The sequence below is a fragment of the Rhipicephalus sanguineus genome, chromosome 4 (genome assembly GCF_013339695.2).
Source record: "Rhipicephalus sanguineus isolate Rsan-2018 chromosome 4, BIME_Rsan_1.4, whole genome shotgun sequence".
Lineage (NCBI taxonomy): Eukaryota > Metazoa > Arthropoda > Arachnida > Ixodida > Ixodidae > Rhipicephalus > Rhipicephalus sanguineus.
In genome coordinates this window covers 105,491,706-105,512,053 of record NC_051179.1, presented here as the reverse complement: position 1 = coordinate 105,512,053, position 20,348 = coordinate 105,491,706, and the positions used below count along the sequence as shown (strand labels likewise).

Here is a 20,348-nt window from a genome sequence, read left to right as displayed (position 1 = left end):
GTGCGTATAAAATTTGTAAATATATTTACTGAGTACTACAGCCGTCCGCCTGATGCTAAGTGGCTAAATACATGATGAGTGGCTGACGTTGTGATGCTAATATTAAAAGAGCGACATAGAAAACTTCCTGATGCATGCTTCGCATATCATTGATTCCCACGGTACTTGGGATCTGCCAGTTTTTTTCCTTGATCTTATACTCCATTACTTATTGGTACGATGAAACGAACGAACGAACGAACATATTACTGCCCTTGTCGGTTTAGCGTCCACAGTTCACAATATTCGCACTGCTGTATTCCTTTGCTGCAGCAGGGCAATGAAGCTGGAGGTGACCCTAATGGCTTTTGCCATTATTGGCGTATTGCTGCAAGGTAAGCGCTCCACTAGAAAATAAATTGGATCATGATCATCATCAACATGATCCTTATTTTCAGCCGACTATTAATGGCAGATACGATCAAAGGCAAAAGGCGCGAAGACGTCGATAGACGAAGGGACATACACACACAGAGGGCACCACGTCCCACAATGTTAATCCGGGAACAACACGCTATGCACTCTGTGAGCGCTGATACATTTCACTGGTACCCATTTAAATTCAGGCGATTCAGGTAGAGCAGTTATTTCAGTGATTATGATATTGAAGCCACATTCACACGACAGTCATCTACTTGAATATTCATTTGGTTTCAAGATCGTTTCTGACAACTTCGACGTGTGGCCAATACGCGGTTGCGATCCTTACAAGGGTCATTATGTGCATACAAGAGTCAACTTTCTTATTTCGTAGTTGTCTGAAACTTCAGTATTATACGCCTAACGCGTCGTATATGAATGAAATGAAAGGAGGTGTCTGCCAGAGTAATCGTGGAACTTCTATGTTTCATTAAATTTTGCTCATTACAGCGGCTCGCGCGTCCATGCCGCTTCTCATGAAATAACTACAGAATGTCAATTTTAGCGGCGGCTCCAAGACAACGGAATGAGGCGAGCTTGTCTCTTACGGTAGCTCGCCCCGCCTAACGGTCCTCGAATACACGGTTTCACAAGCGTCTCATTTTCGCGCTCGGTTCCCATTCTTCGTCGTCACTCGCCATATCGGGGCCGTCGTCACAATCTTCTTCAACGTTCTCTTTGACGTCGCTCAGCCTCTCCACCACGATTTCACCCAGTAGGCAACAGGTGGCAGCCCTGGATTCCAGGGCGGCGCCGATCTCTTGGAGCTTCGCATCACCGCCGAGGTCCCGTATGGTGTACCTCCTGTAAGACACACCGCTCTTATTTTTTTTTTTTTTGTTCCCTACACCAAAGAGCAGCACCCGTAGTGATGAACATGTCCTTCTACGACCGCCAAAATTTTTCCAGTGAGTCGTCGTAGAAATGATTCGTAACAATATTAATAAGATGCCTTCCACGAAGGCGTGGCGAAATGAACAAGCCCTCATGCACGCCTTCTTCTGTTATAATATCTTGCGAGTAAAACTATGATCACATCTTGGCATATTCCAGTTATTTTCATCGTCCTTAGCCTACTATATGTCCAATGCAGGGCGAAGGCCTCTCCCAGTGAACTCCAACCCCGTCGGGTGCAAGTCGCTTGCATTTTATTCCTGCTATGCACTCGATCACATCACCTCATCTAACATGCTGCTGTCCTCGGATACGTTTCCCAAGCCTGTATGCGACGGACATCTCACCCACTGGATGTCTGTGAGGTTCATTTCTTTTTGCTCTATGTCAAGTGAAGTATGGGCTACCGCTGTTCGTTTTCTAATTCACTCTGCCCCCTTTTACCTCTTAATGTTACGCCTGTCATTTTACGCTTCACCGCGCGCTGCACGGTCCTTTACTTTTCGCTTTATACAACATACAGGCGGCAGCGAAGGCTACGACGCCCGTGTACCACGCACATCCTTTATGACAGACACACCTCGTCAGTTAATATAAACTCGGAATACCCAGCAATACGGCGTCCCCGACAATACGATCACTGATATGGCCATAAGGCTAACAAATTTTACAACATTGATGTACCGTGAACATCTCGTTTCTCGATTACTTGCTTCATGCGGGTGTGAATTTCCACGGACATTTTTTTGTTCAGGACTCGCTCCAGCCCCGATTTCGAGTAAGTAATCATTGCCTTGCGCACCTGATGACCCAGCCAGATCCGGGCGTGTCATGTGCGAGGCTGTACGCGTGGTCTCGCACCACTGGGTACCGTTGCTCGTCCGGCACGCCGAGGTTGAGACCGAGTCGGATCTTCTCTTTCTCGCCCTCCGCACAGCGCACTGTCAGCACAATTGCGAAGTCACACTCAACGTAGTCGGCGCCGTGCTGCTGCATTGCGTACGTAACACAAAGGGCACCCAGACGCAGGTCGCAGCCGAAGAGCCTGCAGAGTAACAGCGAGAGCACGTATGTTGTTACCTACTGTGAAGTCGCTGGTGAATCCTGGTGTAGCCACGACTATATGACCGCCATTGAGAAGCGTTTACTACAAGTGATTTGTGCTGTTCTAAATATTTCGCTGTGGCCTTTAGAATACCATCTCATCACCTCTGACATGACCGGCGTCGTTTTCTCTGACCTTCAACTTTCGCTAACATTAACGTCCGCGCCATTCAACACGTGGTTCCCAGGTCATGACCGAAGTAAAAATGTCTTAGTTTTCTAAAATTTGCTTCACAACAACATTCATGAATGATAACTCGCATGGCCGACCTATTTCTTCATCTTGCGGTTCACGGTATTCTAAAGCCTCTACGCAGCACCATAGCTCAAAGAATCTGCCTCTTTTTTTTCATCTTTCCCCAGGGTGCACGACCGTCGCCCATAGACTACCCCGGGGGAGGCCAATGCGTTTACCAAATGAACTGTTGCTTTGAACCTGATATCACTGTCTTTCGTGATCCTCAAAACGTCGCAGATTATTCGTTTCCTAATGCTATTCAAACCACCGCTGACAATGTATAGCTTGTGACCCATGGGCGTTGCCCGAAACGTTTTTCAAGGGAGGGTAGGGGGGGGGGGGGGGTCAAGAATGCTTCATGTATGTTCGTGCGTATGTGTGTGTATATATACGCGCGCAAAATTCAAGGAATTCGGGGGGGGGGGGGGAGTTGAAACACCCCCTCCCCCTCCCCCCAAAATGCCATAGTTTATTTGTACAACTGTTCACCTATTGCGCCTCCCTTCCACTCTTCCCTTTTCTGTTCTATGACGCTCTATTTGCTTTGGCGTGTTGCCGTCCGCCTCGGTGGTACATTGGTTGGGGTGCTTGGCTCCAGCCCGGAAGGTCGCGGGTTCCACCCCGGCCGCGGCAATTGCATTTCGATGGGCTCGAAACGCTCGACGCCCATCTACTGTTCGATGTCAGTGCGTACTAAGGAACCCCAGGGTGTGAAAATGACCCGGTTCCTTCCACGACTGCGTGCCTAGTAATCACATCGTGTTTTTTGTGCATAAAACCTCCGTGATTATTGTTTATACCTCACGCGTTCCAACTTGGATCTGTTGTTAAGGCATACTCCACTAAAGAGTACGTAAAAGGCAAAACGAACAGACTTATGTCGTCCACCCTGCTTGTTCGCCCTTTCTCGTCTTTTGCGAACTGTTGAAGAGGAGCCCTGCCCTTCTGACCTGAAGTAAGGTTTGACGTCGACATTCCTGGGCTCGAACTGCAGACGCAGGCATCCGCCCCCGTTGTACGCGACGGTCGTGTCCACGGTCGCTGAGCCGCATCCTCCACACAGTGCCGTGCCTTGGTCTCGAGGCTGCAGCTGTTGCTTGGCCAGGTTGTACCACGGTCTGCTTGACGCTACCTGCATAAGCGGTCGTCGTCGAGCATTGCGAGCTGCGCGACTAAGACGCGATTGGGGCAAACACATAAGACCCCTGCGAGCCCTGATTAACAACTGTATTTTATTTGAAAGAGCGTGGGCTTGGGCATGTTGGTACTCTATATTAACACCTATAGGGCACATAAGGAAAAAGACACAGAGGTACGAAGCGGATACCGCGTCGTGCCTCTGTGTCTTGTTCCTTTTGAGCGCTATAGGTGTTAATGTGGATTTTATTTTATACCCCACCTGCCTTTGTATGTATTAGCTTATACGCAAAACTCCTAAGGACAAGATGAAACTGGAGAACAGGGCTAAGTACTCAGCACGAGCACACGGAACCAAAGGGGGGGCCACCCATACGGGCATAAACATCTCGGTCTAAAGGTTGAGGCTTGCTCGATAAATCACACGCTCATTTATTATCCTTATTTCCACCATCCAGGATTAACGTTTTTCCTGCGCTTTTCGTGAATAAGTGAATGTCTCAAATGCTGAAACCGTACCGTGCTGCTATTCTTATGCTGTTTTCACTGTTTGTTTGAAGAACGGCTGTAGATCAAGGAATTCATTTCCGGAATGTTGTGGCGGTGCCTTCTAATTTCCCCGCCTTTTATTTCTATCACCATCATCACAATCATCATTGTCAGCGCGTTTTATGTACGCTGCAAGACGAACGCCTCTCCCAATGCCCTCAAATTGACCCTAATCTTGCGCGAGCAGATTTCATTTTATCCCTGCGTGCTGCGTAAATCCTTCGCTTCAACTGATTCGCCGCCGTCCATTGCTATGTTTCATGTCCCTTGGTATCCATTCCGTTGCTCTAACTGATCACCGGTTGTCTGTCCTAGACTCTTAATCACGTCCCGCTTGAAGCGCTAGATATAGTATGGAAAGCGGACTTTTTTCGTCTGGTTTCCTGGATATAGAAAGCATTTCACCAGCACCTCATTAAGAGTGTACGGATTATGTGGCTGGCCTACGCCGATTTTTTCAGCTTAAAGGCAACTAGAATATCGGATGTCCCCGTTTCTCATGAGACCCAGTTCTATTTGGATCTTTCCATTTTTTTGTCATGCCTATGATTTTCCGCTCCTTTGCAAGCTGTGTGGTCCTTAACTTTTGGTCTGGTCTCTCTGTTATCCTGCAACTTTCAGCCCTGTATGTTAGAACTGGCACCATGGAAAGATTGTGCACTTTTTACTTTAGTAATAACGGCAGAGTGCGTGTTCATGGTTTGGGAATGCCTGCTGTATGTACCCCAGCTTATGCTTATTGTGTGATTAATGTTCCTCAACGAGTAGGCTCCGCTTTATTCATACTACTGTACAAACTCCAAATGTTGGTTGTCGACTGCGAGCTCTTTCTCTTTCGCCGAGTATTTCAGTATTATATTTGTGTTCAGCATATTCATATTTCTTCCTCTTTTATTACTTTCTAGGTTTGAGTACTCAATTATTTTTTGCAATTCGTTGTCATCGTTGCTGAAGGGCCTTGTCCTCCGCAAATCGTAGGTTGCTGAGATAGCATCCTATAATTTTTATTAACAGCGAAGCTGATCTAGCTCGGCGTAAAGTGTGTGGCTGAAAAAATATCATCATCATGAACGGGCACGTGCCTCAGAATTTGGGCAGATCCCACTACTCACCGCTACGGCGCGGTATGTATTAACCATGAGAACGAGTACAGAGAGAGAAATAAAGAAACAAACAAACAAAGACACCGAAAGACAGATATAAAATAAGGAAAAGAGAACAATTCTTGCCGAAAAAAATTTCACGTGGCGGGATTCAAACCCGTGTACCCTCGATCCGAAGGCGAGCGTCCTAACCATTCGGCTATCCAGGCACGCTAACAGAGCACAGCATATCCTTGTATAGTATAGTGTAGCAACGGGGTAGGAAAGGGAAGGAAGCGTGAGAAGGAGAGATGTGATGGTGAGGAGGAGGGAAAGGTGGAGGGGAGAGAGTAAAGCAAGGACATAACGAATGAGAAAGAGAGAAATAAGTGAAAGAAATGCAGAACGAAAAAAGAAAGACAGAGAAAACATACACAAAAGAGAGAGAAAGAAGCAGAGAGAGAGAAAAAGAGAGAAAGAGAAAGCAAACATGGCGTCGTCTAGCGACCAGATACCACACCACCTCACCAAGCCGCGCATGCGCAGTAGCTAAGCCACGCCACTGCAAGGATACGTCGAGCGCAACCTCCGCTCTACAGAAGAAAGAAGCAACTTTATTTTAGAAAGAAGCAACTTTATTCGCTCTACAGTGTATAGCCTGGTTGCGTACTCCCAAGGAGGAAACCACGCATCTCGAGGACGTGTCGGTCGACGGGGATTACGAGCGGCGACGGTTCCGTGCTTCGCTGTGCCAAGCTTTGCGCGACTTAGTACAAACTGCCCGCAATTTTTTAACACGAAAGTGTTTTATACCGGGGTCCACCAAGACTTTAGTGATGTATTTCCGTCACGGATCTGACGTTGATAAAATGGACGCTAACGACAAAAAAAGGCCAGGCCTGCGCTGAAACCGCAGCACAGTTACAGCGAAAGCTGGAAGAGCGGCGTTTCTAGAGCCAGTTAAGCTCTCTTGGGGCTACAATACAAGTACACTAGAAAGGTACCCACTACGCCATAAGTCACAATTTTTGTGAAGTTGGGAAGCACCTACTAAGCCATTATTCGTCATTCTGCGGAGAAGCGAGGCACCAACTACACGTCTGTAAGGCATTATGTGCACTTTGTTGACGCGACCACTGATGACAATAAAGAATTATGCCTCAGCCCTTTGTAATGGGTTGGAATCTTTAAACGGCCCACCAGTTATATAATTTGCATTTGGTGACGCCCGGTCGCTATTTCCCTCTCCCGTCATGCTGTATAACATACGTTGACGTGGGAGAGAGACGGGGGGGGGGGGGGGGAGGCGAAGAACTTTACTGAGACGCCGAGGAAATGAATCTTGCGCTTATGGGCTTCCTTGGCAACCAATACAAGTGCACTTGCGAGGAACCCACTACGCTATAAATCATTGTAATTTTACTGAGACCTCGAGGAAGTGGATAATGCGCTTATGGGCTTCCTTGGTAAACAATACAAGTGCACTTGCCAGGAACCCATTACGCTATATATTATTGTAATTTTTGAGAAGTAGGGCAGCAGGCACTGTGCCATTTTTCGTCATTCTACGGAGAGCGTTGGTACCTGCATGTAAGGCATTATGCGCACTTTGTTGATGTTGTGCCTGATGACGATGAAGAATTATGGCACAGCCCTTTGTAATGGGTTGGAAGCATTCAACAACGTACGCGTTGCGCACTTCGCATTGTGTGACGCCTGGTTACAGAATTTGCCTTGTGCGACGCTTGGTGCTTATTTTACTCTTCTACCACGCTATATTGCATATGCTAATGTGGTTCCTTCCCGACATGAAGCCTGTACAGGACCTTTTTGCACAGCAGTTTCAAGCACCGGCATGGCTCAGAGGTTGAATACTGGGCTCCCACGCAGAGGGCCCAGGTTCGAACCTCGTTCCATCCTGGAATTTTTTTCTTATTTCGTTTTTTTTTCTTATTTCGAGCGATACTGGTTACGGACACCGGCGGCGGCGGCGGCAGCGGCGGCGGCGGCGGACGACTACGGCGCCAAAGACGGCCGGTGAAATGATCTCATAACAGCTTTCGCTGTAAAAAAACTAAGAAAAATTTCCGCCTCCGGGAATCGAACATACGAACTCTCGATCGATCCGCGACGATAAGCGGCCGGCGCTCTACCAGCTAAGCTACCGAAAGAGATGCACGACTCTCTACAAACGCGCCTAATATTCCTCACACATTCTTTCTCGCAAGGTGCTCTCTGTTGGCGGGATGGGGTGGTTCCGCCGTCTGTGAGCGGCAAAGTAGTACGACATAATACTAGAGTCGATCGAGAATGATTCGGCGGCGACAGTTAAAGCATAGCCTCCGAGAATGCGCGCTGGCACGTTTCCTGCCGGCGCGCAATCTCGAAGGCCATGGGTAAAGCGTCTCGATACCAGCGCAGAACGCTGGCGGCGCTAGCATCGGGGAGTCACCCTAGACGCAGTTACGTTCTCTGCCTTTGGCCTTGTGTTAGCGTGTGACGGCTCCTTGTCGGACAGTGCGGCTTCCACATGCACCAACGGTGTTTCCCCGCCGCCAACTGCTTCGAGTGCGATAGCACCGACTAATAAAACTGCGGCATTAAGCGCTGCAGAAAGGCAACGATATCGAGCGAACGTCGTGCCTCGGTGGAGCGAGACGGAGGCCACCTCGGGACGTGGAACGCCGGCGCGTGTTCGCGGCTCAAGCTTCGAACATCTGCCTCCCGTCTTGCTGAAGCGCAGTTTGGTAGTGTATGCATGAACACAGGCGTAGGTCAGCCTATTACTCGGGAGCGCACACCGTGCCGTTTATCTCCTTAACTGACGACGCTTTGAAGAAGTGCATCTCGAGTACCAGTGTTTATTATGTGCTTGTTGATGTCATCTTTGCGCGGGTTTCACGATACGCTGTGTCCAGGCATATGTTCACAACTACAGCTGCCAAAACGGTTAAACCATGATCATGGGCATTATTCGTCGCGATCGTCCCACAGGAGTCAACAGGGGCGCATCCACGTCAAACTGTGCTGCAGCTCCCAAACACCAATACACGGTGTACAAGTTCTCATATATCACTGCACAATAAGCACTACTACTGTGTATACACGTTTCACTTTCGTGTTATACCGATTCCGATGACGGGTGGCTCAGCCATGTTTTTTTCTCATTTTTTACCAAGCTAGTAACTTGTATACTTCTAAGCATGCAGTGTACATCAAGGAGAAATCGCGTCTGCTTGCCCGACGTCGTTCTTTGTCCCCATTCTATACTTTGGTGTGGAGAAGCAAGGTAGCTGTGGAGTTGTCGTAGATGTTGTCTAAGGTATTTATATATGTTTCAAGTACGCTTTGGCGGCGCAATGCTTCCAAAACAGCTAGTATCTCTATCGAGCTGAATGCCTTCTCGTAGTCTATGAAGGCTATTAAAAAGGTATGTTGTAATCAGCAGATTTCTCGATTTTCTCATTGATTATATGACTGCGGGCTCTTTTGTGTAGTTTGTTAAATGAGGTTTGGTGGCTTTACGCTGAAACTATATATTACCCTTTTTCTAACTTATGTTGTGCTGATGCCTAACTGCTGCGACTCTTGGTGCGCGTGAGTTTTGCAGATTCACTTGCGACGGATGTCCGAACAGAGCTCAATGCTGAATAATATAAGATGGCTACACGTGCTGCGTAAACTATTACCCTAGGGCATTGCTATAATGCTGAATAGCGCCGAAATTTAATCAAGAGTGACTCCGAGGATACTTACCCGGTTACAGTTATGCAGGTCCAGGTTCGGCTTCTCACAGGGAGCACGCATAGACATGCACAAATTGTAGCGCCATTACCAGTCTCGGCACGCCATATTAGCTTTGTTTCTTGCGTATGGCAAGAAACAAAGTCATAAATGTGGGCTGATAGCAAAGACAGCGCATTAAAAAATGTTAGCCACTAACTAGGGGACGCGCCGCTCTTTAGTGGACCTCTTTGGCGCCGAATTGGTTCATTGTGTAGATCCCAGTGGTGTGCGTGAATCTTCCGGCGATGCCACTCGGTCACGTAACGTGTACAGTAGGAAACGAATGAGACGAGCATGACAGCAGTACAAACAACACACACGACACGTTTCCACAGCTCGCAGATTTTGATAGTACCGCGCGTGGGTATCGACCCATCCTTTTACACCCTCATCGCTTTCACGCTAGACATATAAAGATACATAAAGACCAAAGTGGATGAGGTGAGAAAATAAGTGCTGCTGCATTATTACAGTGCCGTTTTATCATTATGCTATCTCGCCGTAACGTATTCCGGACAAACAAATAGTGCGGATGAGCATTTTCACAGCGCCTCCCAGTGAACACTTCATATACCAATGAGCATATCTCATATAATTTGTGGATCAGTCCTAATATACTGACCTTGCCATCCCTGTACAGCTTTTCGCCGAATCCCTGACAGAAACCAGTCTTGAGCGGCAATGTGACCACACGCCAGTCGTTGCACAGAGTGTCTAGAAAGTTCCAGAATCTGCGCATGAAAAGCATGGTGGCGTGGCCGCACACATGTAAGTACGCCGGACGGCTAGTAAAGAAGGCCGATAAAATAGCCAGACATTTCGGCCAGGTATTCTTTGCTTGCCCTTCTTGTGTTGCTGTAACTACGGCTGCCTATCCTGGGTCGCACATGTGCCTACACTATGCTATCTGAAATTGATTTCTAAAAATTAAATACTAGTTTAGTTTTCCACTCATGTGTGATTACCCCACGCATTCTCACATATCCTGCCACGTACAATCTGCTACGAAGAAAGAGAGAAAACAAAAAGACGCCTTCATGTTGGCTGTGTTTTTTTTTTTTTTTTTTGCTAACTCTTAGTCGTGTTAACCTTTCATTCGTTACTTTGAAATACTGTTCTAGCTTTAGCGCAACATTTGCAAATATCCATTTCTAGTGAGAGCAGCAGCTTGGCATTTTCAGGAAAGACGAGCTTTTTCTGACGCCTCTCACGCATGCATTCGTATTGACAGGAAAAATCACATATTTGAACATTACCGCGAGGTGATCAAATTGATTAAATGCGCCAAATATTTATACCACACAACTTCCTAAAACGCTTTTTTGCTAGAGAACAATGTGGCAGTGGATTTGAATGACATGTTTGTTTGTTTGTTTTTCTTATGGTAGTGTGCACAATGGATGTCACACGATACGTTTACACATTAGCAATAGTCATTTATTCGCAGCCTTGGTCCTTCTACTTTTTGATGGCTCTGCTTACTTTCTGTGCTTTAATTTTTGTTTCTGAGGTGTGATACTGGGATCCGCTTTATTTTATTAACTGCTCCTGCTGTACTCTCTCTGGGTACTGGCGCTCCGGGCATTACACAAACGAAAAATAAGTATTTATGATTTAATATAAAGTTATAATTGCCTAGAGAAACTGATCTACGCAGTAGAGTCATATACAGGTGAACACGGTTGCATCGCGTATTAGTTTACCGACACGCTAAAAGTAGCCAGGATTATTTCAGGACCTGTGCGTTGGAACGCAAGAAGCGTATATGTATATGTGTGTTTATACGTGTATGTTGTTTGGAGCCGAGGCACAGAGGAATTGGTGGATTTTATGAGCGTCCCTTGTGTAACGGGGCCCGTCAGCTACCCAGTTTGATTTCTACTTCGAGATAACGCCGTGGCTACTCGAAATCATTTTCGGTTGTAAAGTATTCATATCTTATCGCTATGCTCTTCACGTTAGAGTAGACTTGGGCTTCATGCTCCTTCGTTTCGCGTCGGCTTCTTGGCGCTATTGGGCGCCAAGAAGTTCACCTATTCCCAGCTTATGACAGCGACCGGGAGGACACGAAAAAAAGAAGAATCATATAGGCGCTTAGCCGAACCTGGCGTGGCTGCGCAAGTGTGCTAATCTTTTTTTGTTTCTTTCAAAGAATAAAATAACCTTTTGAACGACCTAAAAGCGCGTCCTCGTCATCTCAGCGGTTCTTAATGTGCAACAACGTCCGTACTCCGCCGCAGTATACGGAACGCAAATATAGCTTACCGACACTGGTTGTCAATAAAGTTGCTCCTGTCCTGGGTTTCGTACACCCAACCTGCAGCGAAGATGCCAGCCGAGAGGCCGTACTTGCGTGCTTGAGCGACAGCCTGAAAAGAAGTAATTGATCTTTATTAAGCCCATGGCACATGATACAGACGAGATTACTGTGCGCATAACTTCCGCACGACGGCACTTCAAACGACAAGTGCCTTGGTGCTAGTTGTCCGCGCACGCCCGGCCACGTTCACACATGCGATAAATATTTCTCAGGAAGTGAATCAAAGTTTCTCCTGAAATGATAAAAAAAGTTTATCCGGAAGTGTCCCGAAGCCGTATGTTCATGAAACCTTCGAGACAGCTTCCGATTTTGCATTGTGGAACCCCGCACACCGGTTACCTAGGGATAGCGCCACGTGTTGCGCAGTAGCAGTGCGTGTGACCCACTTGCACGCCGTGGGAAAGGTGCAGTGCCTGCCAAGAAGGACAGACACTGCCACCCGCGCTGGCCGATTGCAGCTGCTGTTGTTTCTTGCGATTTAAGGCCTCCTTCTTTCTTGCTTACGGACGGGGCGCAGCAAGCCCAATAGCTACAGCATACGATGCAACATGCATGCGAACAAACCAGATACTCTGTCGCGGCCTCTCCATCTAGATTATCAAGACTGGCCTCTGAGATGACTGGAGCGCACGAACTGGGTACAATTATCAAGCCGCCTGATTTCGGAGGCCTCGAAAGTAATCTTATTTGTTTTACAGTTACCTATACGGGCAAACGTTGAGTTGTCGCGCTACGGTGATATAGTAGTCCATACCAGCTTTCCCAAGTATGGAATTTACAGTAACGCTGGTTGTACAGATAAAAGTAAACACCTCGAAATAGCGTTCGGAAAAATTTTTTGAAACGTACCCGACGCGACGAATTGCGGGCTCCTGTTATGGCCACTGGTGTCTGCTGTACGAAGGAAGATGACCTCCGGATTTGTTTCCGTAACTAAATAGCTCAAGGGTGCAGCGTTAAACAACGTGACCATGCAGTATTGGCAATATTATCAATAGATACATGCTCATTACATAAATTTCTTGTATGCTATTCACATATTTTTTTACTTGTCATTAGACATTATTGCAAGGCGTGTAACTCGGCTCCATCAGACCGTTGGAAAACAGTGTCATACTTTTGCGATGCATCTGGAGGTTGAAAGCACCGGTGACGTAATTGTCGGCATTTTTTACCCGCGCATGTTAGAAGAGTTATCTCTGCAGCTCTGTCCCTGACCTAAGCTGATGTGAGTTCGAAGAAGGAAGCCGAACCATCCGCAAGGACTGGCTTTCCGACATTGTCAAAGCGGCCTCTACAGGTAACTTGCGTATCCATAGGCACCCTCATCATCCCTCGATAAGAAACTGTGTGGCTTGTAGGCGTACGATAGCCAGGTGGCGTGCACGCGTTAAATAGCTAAGGGGTGCTCGTCCTAATGAAGCGTACCTTGCACGTCTCGAAGCCTCCGGCGTACTCCGTCTTTCGAGCGAACACATCGATGCCGACGTAGACGTCGTTCTTGCGGTCGCCCGCGAACCTCGCCGAGTCCTCGAGCATGTCTTCGGTCCACTTGAAGTGGAGGAAGATACCGTCGCACATATCGAAGAACGGGGCATTCTTGGAGTTCAGCTCGTTCTGTCTGGCGCACTTGCCGGTTCGAGCGACGGCGTCGTACCAGATGACCATGGATCCCGGAACGGCGCTGTGCATCTCTTCGGTCAACAGGCGGAGGAAGTCCTTTACGAACGGTATGCAGGACCTGTCCTGTATGCATTTCAAGTCCTCTTACTTAGATACGTTTTATTTCCAAGTGTAAACTATGCTAGCACTAATGCTTCAACCACCGAAAACCTTAGCAGCAGAGAAACTATAAAGAAATAGGCTTACAAGTATGTGGCTCTGAAATTACTATTCCAAATAAAGAAGAGAACACTTACTACTGCAATTATCAAAAGAAAAACGTTATATTTAATGTCGAAGAAGCGCTTTCACCGGCTACAGACGCAACTATGTTGGCGTGCATTTTAAAGATACTTGGCGTTCGGCGATGAACATGCTCATTGAATATACGAACACCGGTAGAAGAGGCAAATAAATATTTGGCTTTAAATGGTTCTTATAGCGATTACCTAAAAGAGTGCAGCCGGTTTCGAAAGCAGGGATGTACCCGGAGACCTATATATTTGTTGCAACGCGTTCTTTCTATGTGTAAATCGGTGAGCAACATAGGCGGCAACGGGCTTGTGCGCAAAGCTTCTGAAAGCCGTCATCAAGATTTTAATTTTAGCAGCAATAACTTCCTTGCGACGTGCGTGCGGCATCATCGCCCGCTACAAAGTTAGCTTACTTTTGCTTCCCATATGCGCTCACATATGTCCGACATCCGAGAACTTGACATTCTTCTAGAACAGGGGTCTCAAACACGCGGTGCGCGGACGGCATGCGGTCCGCTAGCCGCTTCACACGGAATAAAGTTTTGTGACTTTGATAAATAGTACTCGCATCATTTTCTGGCCCATTGCAATTCATGGCGCTTGATTCGGGTAAGCTATTGAGCCGCGATTAGTCCCAAGCATTTTTTTTTTCGTGAGGCATCCCATGCGGTACCCATGAGTTGAAACATCTCCGTGGAACGAAAACTCTGTATTTCAGAATCGGTGTTTAGATTTTTATCATTGTGAACATCAGTATCCAAATGTTTTTTTTTTTTCGAAACCTGGCGTCAAGTGATCTTAAGAAATTATCTACATATGGGATATGAGAAGGCAGTTCTTTCAAATGGCAACGTTAGGTGACATCTTGTTCAAACTATCTCCGCCCCCGCCCCTCCCACTCCCGCCATCTTCACTATCCCGGCTCTTGAAGGAACAATGTTCGTGAATGCGGCCGCCAAGCTGAGATGAGTTTAAGACCCCTATTCTAGAGCATCCTTCCGTATGTACGCTAGAATGACGTAACTCAAGATTTTCAAATTTTCTAGCAACTCCTCGATAAGTTTTTTTTAAGGAACCCGGGTAAAGCTACGCTTCGTTTTTCAAGCAAAACTGCACAATTTTTTTAGTCAACTTGGAATGTTCAATGCTCGGCGATTAAAACGCGATGCTCGGAACGCGTGCCTGCTGACGCGTGACACGTGAACAGTCCTTCAGTCTGTGGTTATCGGTGAATCCGGCGGAGCGCTGCAATTCTTCGTTACGCCCGCCCGCCAGCTCCAGCCGCTTCACGTGGCGAGGTCCGAGAGCGCAGTTTCTTCAAGCCACAGCAAGCAGCGCTCCGGCGACGCCACCAAGGACCACCGACTGAACGGCTGTCTCCTGAAGAAGTCATGTGTCACGAACGCTCTAGCCCTCATCGTCACCCTCATCGTGACCCTCATTACCAGTGGTCATGCTCTACGAGTATCGCGTTTCGACCGCGGATCACTGTTCATTCCGAATTCATCAAGAAAAAACAGTTTCGCTTGAAAAGCGAAGCACTTGACTGGGTAGAGAAGGACTTCCCAGGTATAGCTCTTATTCAATTTTTAACATCTGACTTTATTATGAGATGTATTTTTGCTGCAGGATAACATGTAGTATATCTGAAAGAGGGCGGTAGTCAGGGAAAGATGGACGCTTGTGATGAAAAATTGCAAGCTTGAAAAAGACAAGTCCAGTTGTCGAAACGTCGGCTCCGGCCCAACCCTCGTTTACAAATTTTTCATATCCGTCATATCCGTTTACGACGTCATATCCGTGACGGAAATACGTCAGTAGAGCCATGGTGGACCCCGGCATAAAACACTTTCGTGTTAATACCCCTGTGGATTGCAACACTGTTAACTCGTATTTGAAAATACAAGATCAAAAGGCGCCAAGTAGAGCTGCGATTATGCGAGATATTCGTGTTAAAGAGCGTTGACACCATGGTCGAAAAAGTTAATTATACGCCAGCAGACTCATGAGTTGCCTCCATAGACGGACGGACGGACGGACGGACGGACGGATGGATAAATGGATGGATGGATGCATGGATGGATGGATGGATGGATGGATGGATCAAGATCGCAGTGTCTAAGAAATGCTTCGGATTTAATAAAGCTCATTGACGATGTACAGCTCGCATGAAAACGCATCATCAGCATTTCTGCTCAGGCTCTAACAGAGGTGCACGTGGTCCAGTTTGCCTGATAATTTAGTGCTAACCCATCTCTGCTGCAGCTGTGTCGTCGTGGTGCTCGGGCAAGTTTTTTTTCTTTGTTGTTGCCAGTGCAGGCTTCAACGTAAGAAAACTAACTTTGTTGAAACCAACTGATGCCCGTGTTGCAGGAAATGTGATGTCGGTGTCATCGTCCGTGTCGGAGGCGTTGGTTGTGAGCGAAAAATTCCCACGGGTGCAAGGAATAAATATTAAGGTTCCATTCGGAACCGAACTATCGTATTCTGTGTCTCAGTCATGTATTCAGCCGCTGAGCCACGCCAGTGCCTGAAGCGGCTTCAAAGAACGACCCTATACATAATGCATGTCAGGCAAGGAGTCACGTTTACAGATATTGTGTGGTAGAAGCGTTGAATAGCACCAGGCCTAATTCCAGGCCCGTAGCCAGGAATATTTTTCGAGGGGGGGCCCACTTGCTGAAAACATTGACTGTTTGAGAAAAACACCTATTTTTATTATTTATTTTTGGTAAACACATGTACTTCACCAAAATTTTGGAGGGGCATCAAGCCCCCCCCCCCCCCCCCGCTCTGGCTACGGGCCTGCCTAATAGTGATACGTATGTTAAGAAATATACCTTCGGGAAAGGATTCACGACGAATAAGTACCATGAAAGACACGTTGAAAACTGTGCGTTTTAGGAATTACGCACTCATAATGCTAGTAACTGAAGTAGTTACTAGAAATGGCAAAGACAAAGATCATGTTACGATGCAGAGAGGCGTTTGATATTCTACTCACAGTACGACGTCAAAACTGCAGTCCTAAAATTGTACCTGAAATGGTATCCACGAAAAGCTCTGACTTGAACCACCAATATTGTTGCAGCAAACAAAATAATGCAACATGTCATTTGACGTTCTTTTTTTCGTGGTCTCTAAGGGTCTGTTTGCGATATTTAAAAAACGCGTGGAATGGGGGTTTTTAATAGTGATATAAAATAGGGTTTCTTTTTGTCAAAAGTTGAAACTTGAGCAAAATTGAAAAGCATAAATATTGGCCCCACAGTAACCGCATTTAGAAGACCTCTAGAAAACATAATTTACTCACAGGACACAAAATTTTGAAAAGATAGGTGCATTCACTTAGCAGGCGAGCATTCACAGATATGGAAACCTGTAGAAAATGTATTATTAGACATGTGGTAACGAATTCATTCGAGACTGACCAGCCTGCAGGCAATGCTGACGAGCCATCCGTCGAAATTGTAGAAGGTGGCGATGCTAGCCAGCCGAGACACAACCTCCTTCTCCAGTCTGGAGCCCCTGATCTTGTTGATGAACTGGATTCCCTCCAGTGAGCTCACGCTGAAAGTGCCTGCGAGGAAAAACGGAGTAGAGAGCAAGATGGCGACAGCTCCCGCCATATGAGCGTACGTGAGACGTGTACGATGCAGGAAAATTTGCGCTAAACTAGAAAAGGACAACACAAAGAAGGAACACTTAAACTGTACGTGTTTGCATGTTGCAGAGTAGAAGTAGGGGCTCTGTGCCATAAAACCATTTCGTTCTGCTTGATTTATACTATGCTACTACTCCAATAGTCTAGGAGTATTCGAGTAATAGAGTGTATAGCCATGGTGAAAAGCGTTACAGCCTTTTATAAAGTAATATTCATGACAAGGGCTAATGACGAGAACAGTGCTAGAGAGGAAAGCAATTTGTGCACTTTCTTTACGACGTAACTGCGCATAAACAGCCGGCACAAATTATTTTTCGATTTGATTTTTTCGCAGTTTTCTTTACATCATGGTAAGTACAAGCGGAGTGGGCATGAGGTTTCAGTGAATCGCGTAGGACAAATGACAAACTCGGAATAGAAAATAACGGAGTAGCTTTAGGTTATACCAGCCGAGCGACCTTCTTTTCAGGGAATTGCTGCGCTTACATCGCTCTTAAGGAAATTCGCCCCATTTCCAATTTTGGACATTTCATCAGTATAGGCAAAGAGCCAACGGCAAAAAAAAGCATTGCGCAATAAATTTTGCAGATTCAGGTCCGGCATGTGAGTAGCCATGCAGGCCCATTTTGGTGACGTCATTCAGACGCCATCGCGCCGCAATGCGTTCATTACGATTTGGAATTTATCTGCTACCTGTAACACCAGCTATGAGCACTTGTTTTGTGGAAGCTTGAAGCGATTTTGTTGAAGACTATGTTCTTGAAACATTTTCTGCACTACTTTGGGCTTGAAAGTCATGGGTACGGTGACGCGAGTATCTCTTCTACCACTCCCATAGGTGTTCTCTCCTAATCACTGCTTTGTCCTCCGTGGAAACTGCCTCAGTACAAAAACTCACGTTGACGTTCATTCTTCAATTGAAAACGTCTACGTCAGGATACTGTGACTACGTATGTCCTGCTTACATGCTGTTGTCGCTACACATGAAGTGGGCAAAAAGCTGTAGTGGGTAAGATCAGTAAATTAAAACAGGAGACCAAGGTCAAACCGATAATAACAGAACAGCACGTGACTGCATGCCGAAGGAAAGCGAGCGGTTCGACCAAACCCTGCGCATCTCGCGCATTGACGCAATTAGAGCTGTTAGTATGGTTACGTCATGGACGCTCCTGGACTGGAGCATACTATTTTATTTTGCTTTCTCTTTAACTTCCAGCTTTCGCATGAACGACGCTTCAGCACGATATCCCCTCTTTATGGCTCGCGTAACACGATCGTCATAAAACTTTGTATATATTGCGCGTACTTATTTTTTTTTAATCTTCAATAATTAGGTCCGAAGTGGTCCAAGAGCCCTCTCATTGACAAAGATAAGCGCGCGCAATGCCACTTCCCCATCCTGCATGATGCCAGTATGCGCACTGTAAAGAAATGAGACCGACGCCGTGGCTGCACACACAGTATGAAGTCTATTTCATTCTTAGTTTTGCAATTAGGGCTCCTCCACGCCCACTTACGGTTCACCCGTCTTCGGTAGAAGGTATTCAAGATTCGTAAATTATTACGTTCAGCGAACTCTACTAATAACTCTCCTCTCTCATTTCTGGAACAGATGCCATGTTCTCCCACTGCCTGGTCTCCAGCCTGCTTCTTGCCTGCCTTCGCATTAAAGTCGCCCATAAGTACAGTATACTGTCTTTACCTTGTTCATTGCCGATTCCACGTCTTCATAGAGGCCGTCAACTAAATGGTCATCCTGGCTGGATGTTGGTGCGTAGGTCTGCATATCAACATGTCGCAGTCCTTGCTCAGAACGACGCTATACTGTACTGTGCTTTCACTTGGACTCTCTGGTTTTACTAAAATCTCGAGTTGGCGAACACTGTAATGCCTCTTTCTACCCAACTATTCTTACAGGCGATTGGAGAGGCAAGCTCATGCTTCGTGCCAATTGTCTCGGATGCCCGACATTCCTTCGGAGGCCCACATGAGAGCGCCCACGCGGGTGTCCACGTCCTGACAGGTAGAATTGACCTGAGACGTCAGGCTACTTCCTCGAGTGCCCACTCTATCGTCTTAGCACGACATTCATGGCTCTCCCCCGTCGCGGTCCCTCACCCTCGCCACCCGTGGGCCTGCGAAGGCCAGCTTCTTCTCTCTATTTGGCACTATGGGTGAAATATAACATGGGCTAAGACACTATCGCAGAGCTTTAACTGCTTACTTTCGTTAGTGTCATGATGCAGTTCTTCACCAACTCGCACCTAGACCAAGAGCAGACGAGCGAGGAGATATAGTTGGCGTTGGTGCGCAAGCATGCTTGCGGTGGTGGCCTAACCATTGGCTCATACGATCACTGTGTTCGAAGAGAGAAGTGTCAGTGGTTTGGCTACTCAATCTATTTGAGATCGGCCAGGAACCCATTTGGCAAAGGAACAACAGCCACGGCCCGCGAAAACAAGTGAGGTTCGCAAGCAACCTTCGCTTGAAAGGACACACTCAAGTCATAACGGCATCTCATGCGCCTCACCCAAGACTTTTACGCCATGTATGTGGCCAGCCGAGATCCAGCCTGGAGGGGGGATCGTAACAAGGTGGTGGGCGTAATAGACGAAGCTGTCGATAAGCTGCCAGTGGTGGAACCGGTAGCCGTGGGGACTGTCGCACCCGTTGATAAACCTGGTTCCAAACGAAAACGGCAGCATTATGAACACTCGCCGTATAATTACATAATTCATAAGTGAAGTGATACAATAAATGGAGAGGGGAAGGGGCTGCAGTACAGCAGTATCTGGGAACGCGACTCCGATTCACTATGGTAAAGAAATAAAATGCGGCACAAAAAAATCCAGCTAGCTCCCCTCCGTAAAAGCCGTCGAAACAGCGAAGCTGATGGCCCCTTCGTCAGTCTATTGCATTTCCATGTTTTTGCAAGTCTTTTCTAAGTTTTTCTGCTTTGTATCATTGCTATTATTTTGGCATTAGGATAAGCTATGGAGCGACGATATGTTCTTTCACAGCCGCGCTGGAACGCGCGTGGTGTTGTTGCCGTGGACCATTCGACCCGTCCGCTCCCCCAAAACGCGTGTTACTATCACGGCTGCGCTGGAACGCAAGCAGCGTCGCAGACGGTGCTGCTGTGCATGACATGTCCGTGTCGACAAGGAAGTTTGGCGTAGTAGTAGTGGCTCTCAATGAA

At 47.0% G+C, this 20,348-nt stretch overlaps 1 protein-coding gene across 1 annotated transcript; it reads right to left on the bottom strand.

Annotated features, from left to right (window-relative positions):
- Positions 1-1,046: 1,046 nt before the first annotated feature.
- Positions 1,047-19,854, bottom strand: LOC119391474 (cytosolic endo-beta-N-acetylglucosaminidase). The gene is made up of 8 exons (XM_037659151.2): positions 19,680-19,854; positions 16,917-17,065; positions 12,998-13,315; positions 11,515-11,618; positions 9,872-9,980; positions 3,646-3,827; positions 2,156-2,398; positions 1,047-1,263 (listed from the first exon to the last, which is right to left on the bottom strand). The coding sequence occupies exons 1-8, from the start codon at positions 19,852-19,854 to the stop codon at positions 1,047-1,049; spliced, it is 1,497 nt and encodes a 498-aa protein (XP_037515079.2).
- Between the last annotated feature and the right edge of the window lie 494 nt (positions 19,855-20,348).

Coding starts and splice junctions, on each gene's coding strand:
- LOC119391474 (XM_037659151.2), bottom strand. CDS start 19,854: ATGCTGCCGTTTTCGTTTGGAACCAGGTTTATCAACGGGTGCGACAGT. Junction 13,316..16,916: donor TCAGCATTGCCTGCAGGCTG/GTCAGTCTCGAA, acceptor AAATGCATACAG/GACAGGTCCTGCATACCGTT. Junction 1,264..2,155: donor GGATCTGGCTGGGTCATCAG/GTGCGCAAGGCA, acceptor TGTGTCTTACAG/GAGGTACACCATACGGGACC.